The 9,530-nt window shown below is 26.9% G+C and overlaps 1 protein-coding gene across 4 annotated transcripts in view; it reads right to left on the bottom strand.

Annotated features, from left to right (window-relative positions):
- Window positions 1–6,112: 6,112 nt before the first annotated feature.
- LOC145268443 (LIM/homeobox protein Lhx1-like) overlaps window positions 6,113–9,530 on the bottom strand; it is a 412,426-nt gene continuing 409,008 nt past the window's right edge. For 2 of the 4 annotated variants that reach the window (XM_080124171.1, XM_080124026.1), the window contains one exon: window positions 6,311–6,634. In XM_080124171.1, the coding sequence (XP_079980297.1) occupies window positions 6,435–6,634 (200 nt within the window). In that variant the 3' untranslated portion in view covers window positions 6,311–6,434. Of the gene's footprint in view, window positions 6,635–9,530 lie in introns of all 4 variants that reach the window. The other 2 variants (XM_080124034.1, XM_080124098.1) reach the window with 2 other exon arrangements.

The raw sequence follows: 9,530 nt of genomic DNA, 5'->3' as shown, positions 1-9,530 counted from the left end.
TTTCAGTTGTTAAAATTATTGCATGAACTTTACATTTAAACTAAAAATAATAGTTTTTAAAATACTACTTAGGATTGTATTTTTCTATATTATGTAAGATCTGAAATTTAATTTTCTCATATATATGCAATATTATAAAGACTAATTTTGGAATCAATATTTAAATATTCATCTTCTTTAGTATTTTAACAAAAACTGTCATTCGGCTTTGCTAATTTCACGTTTTGCAGCATTTATTTGCGACGGAAGACGTCTCATAAGCCAAGCAATGGTTATTTTTTCTAATCTAAAGTTCTAATTAAGGGTTAGGGTTATTTTATCTCACAAAAAGCCAAACTTGTGTCTACTTCCAGCATTCATAAGAAGTATATTTATTAGCTTTGTAAAGTATCTATAACACTTGTCATTAAATAACTTCACCTGTGCAGATATTATGCATTCTGTACTTACACATAAAATTATATTGCATTACTTACAAATTTCAGTCAAGAACTTTAATAAGAAAGTTACAAAGAATGAACTACAAAAATATTTATCCATCAGAATGCATCTTATCTTCTACGTATAAAATACACGCATTTTATACTTTGTAATTGGTTGAAAAAATTAATGATTTACTATAGTTCCTTCAAAGTTTAATGGTACTTTTTAGCGATTATTGTTGTCAAATAGACATATGTCTACTTTACAAGTATTAGAACATCGCCATCTATTTACGCATGGAAGTTAGGAAGAGATTCACAGCCAAGACCTTTATGAATATTTTCTAAACAGTGTTGGTAAATTTAGCAATAGGACAGTAATACCTTGGTTTAATCGATATGTTATTGATCAAGTAGACTTTAATAATAAACTCATCTATCAAAATCTTATGAATAAAGTGTGATTTTTTGTCAGCTTCACTAAATCAAAATAGCGAAATGTAAATAGCAAGACTCTGTACACATTCTCATACCGTTCGTCATTTGATATGTATTTTACTAAGTTACGTTTAAAAATATCCAAGCCTAAGGAGAAAATATGTGTATGTATATGTAGCTGTTATTAAATAGAAAGTATCGAAATATTAAATTAATCGTCATCAATTCGGATAAATATCTTACGTACAATTAAGTGATTGTATTTTTTACTACTCTAATTATATTGCAGGTTACATTTAATTTCGTTTTGTTTAATATTGCTCGTTACTATTCGTATGCAAACAAATGCTAATTATTTTAAAACCATCAAGTTGAAATCGATTCATATAAGACATATACTCATTAAATTAAAATATGAATGAGCTAAAACTCAAGGTTTTAACCAATAGTTAAAAAAAACTCTGCAGCGGGAAACAAAAGCGGATTTTGTTTAATACGAATAAAAATTAGCTCCTATAGATATAATCTGATATTCTATTTAAAAACTTCAATTGGAAAAATTATTGTAAAGAATACAAATGCCATCAAATACATTTGGTTCTGACGTAACTTTATGGCAAACTCCTAGGAAATCTGAAATATTTGCGTGTTTTAGTTTTATTTGGTTTTGCCCAACTAAGCAACTTCTAAATACTGGTTATTGTTTTTTATCAAGAGTAAAACTTAATGTAGTACATAATTAGACAAAGCGTAATAATAAGGAGTGTATAATAGTGATAACGTCTAACAAATTTAAATTAATGAAGAAAGGGAAACGTGCAGATACGAACACAAATGCGCATATTCTAACATAATGCTAATACGGTATCTACGAACATTTGACATGGGTTCGCTTTTCTTCCTACTATGATGTCTGTCAAGATCTGCATACTGGTTGTTTTCTCTTGCATTGGAAGTGGTGACACTTATGCGGGTGATTAGATTTAATGGCTTTTCTTTCTGGTTATTTTCATAATCCTTAACGTAATTGATTTTGTAAATGAGGGTAAATCCGAGCATTGTTAATTCGTGAAACTTGGATTACGTTGATGCGTTCAGCGGGTTACAAGTCGTGGGTGACGTTATTAATATATCAACTAGAAGTGGCATTACGTTCTATTTTTATGCTCAAGTGTGACACAATTTCGTGTTATATGTATACTTATAAGTTAAGATAAAAGATAAAATTATTACGAGCTTTATTAATTAATAAATTATATATATTATATATATATATATATATATATATAAATTATGTGTGTGGTATTGTATACAAACGGCATTAGAACATATTACTACCTGATATGTATAACATTATGTATGATTAACCGAATACCATGAAATAATATAATTTAACACGCAGTTTGTAATGATATTTTATTGGGTTGGGATCCAAATTAAATTTCAATGCCCCAACCTTGGTAATAACGAAGGAAAATTAGCTTTATTCATATTCTAAATATTATGACAGGCGTTAAATTACATACTGACTTTTCTTTTCATCAAATCCATATAAATATTTTCCGGGATAATTTTTGGTGTGAAAGAAAGGACATTACGTTATAATCGTTACTTCGCTTTTGATTTGCATTAATTTCAAAGGTGAATGCAATCTTATAGTATTTTCTTGATAGTATTACCTAGTAAATGTTCAAGATATGCTTTGTACAAAAGGCATAAAAGTTTACGTAGCTCAGATAATAAATCAATGGGAATTTTCTACAGTTATTACTAGCTGTCGGCTAAGAAATAATCACCTGGGATATTCTGGAATCTGAGTGCTAAGTCTCTCTAGTTTCCTTGTATTTATTTTCTATCGGAATTATTAATAATTAATAAAAGGTAATTATAATGTAACCTTTTTCAGATTTTGATTCTGCCGGTGAGATTTCGCAGTACACTTTGCGAAGGCAAATTTAATTAAAGATCGTTATTTTTATTGAGCATAAATGATCCAGATGAGAAAGTAACATAATTCTCATTATTTCAAGCTAGTTATTGGTGCACAGTTATTTTAATTCATTTAATTTTGACTCGGTAATCTCTTGTAAAGTATCTTCTGCTCATTAAAAACTTAGTGACTCTCCGCATTACAAGGCTTGTCAATGTCATACTATTACTAATATTTTATTTAGTGAAAATCTAACGCTGTAAAATTAGAGCAATACACTGTACAACTAATTCATGCGCAGGTTAGGGCATCTCAGGCTATCAGCAATAACATAAGCTCTGGTCAAAGAGAAAATAAAAGGGTAAGAAATGTGACCTATTTATTTTCAACAATACCATTCCTCAGACATTAATTGTATAGCTGGAAAATAACTTCAATCTTTGATCGGGCTGATGTTTACGTCTTATCACTTATTAATTGCAAACATTCGAACTCAAGCTATGGCAAATACGTTTTACTTCTTACTATTACTAATTTCTTATTCCTTCGATGACTAATATAAATATTATTACTATTGATATAAAAATCCTTCCTCTAACGTTTAAAGTGGTTGCATAATTTACTGTGTCTATCTTTAAAAAAAGAAACATGCGCTTTTAAATATACAGTCCAATAATAAAATTATTAAAAATAAGAAAAAAAATGTACAGCTTTTATATTGGGGATTATCTTGAAAGTATTGTTTTAATTTAATTCAACACACACACACACACACACACACACACACACACACACACACTCACACCTATTTCGAAAGAGTAGCTGGCAATAGACACGTTCGCTTAAATATATTTTAAATGACCTAAATGTTGTTTTTAATGTTACACTCTAATGCCTGATATTTCCGGTGACTTAATAAGTAGGTTACACTATTATTTTCTGGAGACTAAAGAAAAAATAATAGTTTTATTATTTAATTCTCCTTTAATGATGGCACATGCAATAAGCAACATTTGCTAAGTGTAGCCCGTCGAGTGATGAAGACCCTGATTATAGGCATATTTCACTTGGATCGTCCTTATTTTATAGATAAACAGAAAAGTAAAATTTGCTCTCTTTTTATATTGGATCATAACTACACACCATTTTGTAAACAAATGTGCTATTTAGTATCATGTTGTGTCATTCATAAGTCCAATTATAAAGAATAAATATAAGATGTAATGCTATAAAAGCCTATGTTTCGAACTCTTTTATAAAATTGTGTAATAAAATCAGTTACATGATGTTGATATATGTTTAAGCTAATGTGGCCATAATAAGTTCCATAATAAGTTTAAATTAAGAGAAGGCTGCTGTTTTAATTATATTTGAGACCAAACTGAAATGCATTTATATTCAAAAGTAAGGGCGTACCTATATTGGCTTGACAGTAGAAAAGTCCAGACAATTGAATTTGATTATATATCAATGCATACTTTTAAATATTTCACAGAAATCGGAATTTTCTGAATTTTGACAGATATTTGGTTCTTTGGCCGGAAACAGGATTAGAATTAAACTAGCATACAAAAATCATATTGAGGCTAAGAATCTGTGTCATAAGTTGTAAGGGTTGACTAATTCACTTTAAAAGGAATCATTCGCATCTACATAGATTAACATATATATGTATCTATAATATATAACATGATAGTGCTATAAATTATTTTTAAAAAATCAATTTATTTAAGAGTTTTCATAAATGTTAACCTCATACGTGTTGATTGTTTATCTTAAAGGTTGAAAAAAAGGCTTTGAAATTCATTCTCACAAATAGATGAACAGTTGGTTAAAAGTGAAGTGTACGAAATGAAAGTACCTCTGTGAAATAACAAAATGTTTTCATCCAGACTAGAACGTATTTGAATTTGGTAGATCCAAGCTTCCCAAATAATTTTATAACCTAAGAAAACGCAAATGAATACACCCACACATTTCCTTCAATATGCGGCCATTTATTACTTAGGGAATTCGTGGAAAGTTGTTGTTTGGATTGAATATAATCGTACGTATCTACAGAAAATTTTATGTGATTATCTTCAGTATTTACTATTAGGTAGATCTAAGCTAAAAAAATAATGCGGTTATTAAATTACATAACATTTTCTGCTTTTTATCCACATAAAAAATTGTCTCATAAATGAAACGCGGAAAATTCTGTATAGCTTAATGATTTCATATATATTTTAACTTACTAATATATGATATAAACGGAGATGGATATATCTAAAACCTCGAATTTTCGCCCGTTTACTGTAAAAGCCCGCACTAAACGGGCGAAACGTCGATTTTAAGGTCTTTCAACCTCGGTGTATATGTATATATATATATATATATATATATATATATATATATATGTGTGTGTGTGTGTGTGTGTGTGTGTGCACGTGTGTTTTAAAAAAATACGTGTTTTTTCCTAGCGTAAACATGTGCATGTATGCGTGTATGTATATATAATGATTGGTATATTATGTGGTGGATAAGAATGACACGAGAGTAGTAGACGAATAGGTTTGTTTTAATATACGTCCATTTTCCTACTAGTCTGTTTCAATATTAATCCACTATTCAATATACTCGGCATTTCATTTTCTTTGAAATTTCATTTTTTCTTTTTCAACTAACATATGCACAAACAAAAATATAAGTATACTACATTATATATACCTATATTTTATACTTTGAATTTGTTGTATACTTGATCCTAACTATCTATCAAGCTACTAATATATATATATACATATATATATATATATATATATATATACATATATATATATACTTGAAAGTCAAAAAACATTATTTTATACCAACTTAATATATATTATATAAACACGCACAACCCCCCCCCCACACATATATATATATATATATATATATATATATATATATATATATATATATATATATATAGGGTGACCCCCCAAAAAACAAAATCTAAGTGGAGGCTATCTAGAATATATTCTGTAGAACGGAAAAAAAGGCCAGATACCCTAGTGTTTTGATGTGATGTTTGAAATATAATAAACTAGTTAGGACCTAAGATTCATTTCATTTGGACAAAACCCTAAGAAACGGGGCCTAATTAGAGGTTGGCCCAGTTTTTTTTGGGTCACCTTGTATATATATATATATATATATATATATATATATATATATATATATAGCGAGACAAACAGACATACAATCTTAGAATGATGTTTATAAATATATTCAAAGAAAGTACTGCAGATGTAATATTTTGTTCATGACTAATTTTCTCATTTCTTTTTATTATCAATGTATTAACCTATGTGATGGTATGAAAACGATCAGGTTTATGCGGCTTTTTATGCAGACTGTGAATAGTTGAGGGTGACCTCCCAGGCGTACACGTCACAACCAATATTCTTTTTGAATCGTTTAGTTTTTTTTTCTTTTGTTGAAGATGGTATTCCTGAATTACACGGTTTCCAGATAAGAAAAACTTGAGAAACAAAAATGAGCTGCTTTCTTTTGCTGTTGATTTATTTTTAATTTATTTTTTAATTTAATATTTTTTAATGTTACTTCATTTTTGTTCCATCGTTTCATTGCTTTTCTCTTTAAATTTCCTTTCATTGTCACCAGGCTTCACCCGTCACTTCCATGTGTGGGTGCTGATGTGGCAATGCTGTTGTGTAACCGTGTCCGGCCAAGGCGCGCTGGGGGATGCCCGCGGCGACGAATGGGCCATCCGGAGTTCCTAATGTCATGGGTTCTGGGGTCGAAGCGGAAGGAATCATATCTCCGGGCAGATAGTGTCCGTCAGGGCTAATTGTAGCTGAAAAATAGAAAAATATATACGTTGAATTACAAAATATACGAATATGAAAATAAATGTTTTAAGAGACAAGAAATTAAGCACATACAAATTAATTCTTTCTATTATTTTATTCCATCTAAATGGATCAGATGGGATTGCAAATTGCATTATAATTACTAAACTACTACTTTCATTACCTGAACGTTTTATCTATCTGTTGCAAATATTAGTGGTGTGAGACTCCAAGCAAGCAACCTCATAAACGGTTGTGTCAGAAGCAAATACGTGCTATTTAATTTCTTGCAAAAGTGCATTAAATATGGTGGTGTCATTAGAGCAAAATACATTATAGTGGGAAAAGCTTGCTCGTTATTTATGTTACCACTTTCGTCTTTCTAGTAGTTTAGGTTTTTAAATTTAAAAATAGGAGGTTAAATTTTAGAACAACTTTCGTATGTTATTTAGCAGAAAGCTTGTAAAAGAACGATTTTGTTTTATGGTTTTTATCCGATGAAGCTTGTTTTATCAGTATTACACCCTACACTTTCTTACCATTCTTTCTTACCATTCTTTCTTACCAAGTATATTATATAAAACAGTTTGAGCGAGGTTAGGGAGAAATTATGTATAGACAAACTGATATGCAAGTAACAGTCAAATTTGAATTTAATTATAGTAAAATAATTAGCTTTACTACAAGTATCTATATCGTGTTGATTTAAGATCAAATGTTCATCAGTAAAATTCATAATTACAGACAATTTTACGAATATTGAGTTTTATAATTGCAATTTTCTTACAATATATATATATATATATATATATACATGCATATATATATATATACATATATATTCATATATATATGCGTACATATACATACGTATATATACATAAATATATGTATACAGATATACATATACATATAAATACATATATACACATACGTATATATATATATACATATATACGCATACGTATATATATACATATATACACATACGTATATATATACATATATACACATACGTATATATATACATATATACACATGCGTATATATATACATATATACACATGCGTATATATATACATATATACACATGCATATATATATATACATATATACACATACATATATACATATATATATACAGATATACACATACATACACATACATACATGTAAACATTTATACATAGATGCATACATATATACATACATACATGTATACATATATGCATACATATATACATATATGTATACATATACATACATATATATACATACATATATGTATATATATACATACATATATGTATATATATACATACATACATATACATACATAAATATAAACATACATACATGTATACATATACACATACACATACATACATGTATACATATATATATATATATATACATAGATATATGTATACATATATATGAATACATATATGTATACATATATACATACATATACATACATATATGTATACGTATATACATACATATACATAGATATATGTATGCGTATATACATTGAAATATATACATTACTATATGTATACATATATGCATACATATAAAGATATGTATACATACATATATGTATGCATATATAAATACATATATATATATACATATATGTAAGCATATATAGATATGTATAGATACATATATGTATGCATATATACATACATATATATACATATATGTAAGCATATATATTCATACATACATACATATATGTATGTATACATACATATATGCATATATATAGACACACATATACATATATACGTACATATATACATATATATACTTAGACATATACATATATACATATATATATACACACATACATATATATACATATATATACACCCAAATATACATATATACATATATATATATATCACCCCCTTACATATATATATACATATATATATACACCCAAATATACATATATACATATATATATACATATATACATATAAATACACATACATATATATATACATACATATATATGCACGCATATATATGCATACAAATATATATATGCATACATATATACATGTACATATGTATATACATGTACATATATACATGTACATATATATACATGTACATACATATATATATACATGTACATATATATGTACATACATTTATATACATGTACAAACATATATACATGTACATACATATACATACATATATATACACATACATACATATATACATACATATATATACATGTACATACATATATATACATGTACATACATATATACATGCATACATATATACATGTACATACATATATACATATATATTCATATACATACATATATTTATATACATATATATACATACACATACATATATACATATATATATATATACATATACATACATATATTTATATACATATATGCATACATATATATACATACACATACATATATTTATATACATATATATACATACACATACATATATGCATACATATATATACATACACATACATATATACATACATATATATATACATGCACATATATATATATGTACATATATATCTACAAGTACATGCATATCTATACATACATATACATGCATATATACCCATATATAATGATATATATATATATCCATACAGATACGTACATATATACATACATATATATACGTATTTATATAAATATATACATACATTCCTATATATACATACCTATATACATATATATACGTACATACCTATATTTGCATATACATATATAGATATACATATTTATATATATGCATACATATATACATACATACACATATACATATATATATACATACATATATATACATGTATATACATACATATATACATATATATATACATATATATAC

The sequence above is a fragment of the Euprymna scolopes genome, chromosome 1, assembly GCF_053919585.1.
Source record: "Euprymna scolopes isolate OS-2025 chromosome 1, ASM5391958v1, whole genome shotgun sequence".
Classification (NCBI taxonomy): Eukaryota; Metazoa; Mollusca; class Cephalopoda; order Sepiida; family Sepiolidae; genus Euprymna; species Euprymna scolopes.
This window is presented reverse-complemented; position numbering and strand designations above follow the sequence as displayed.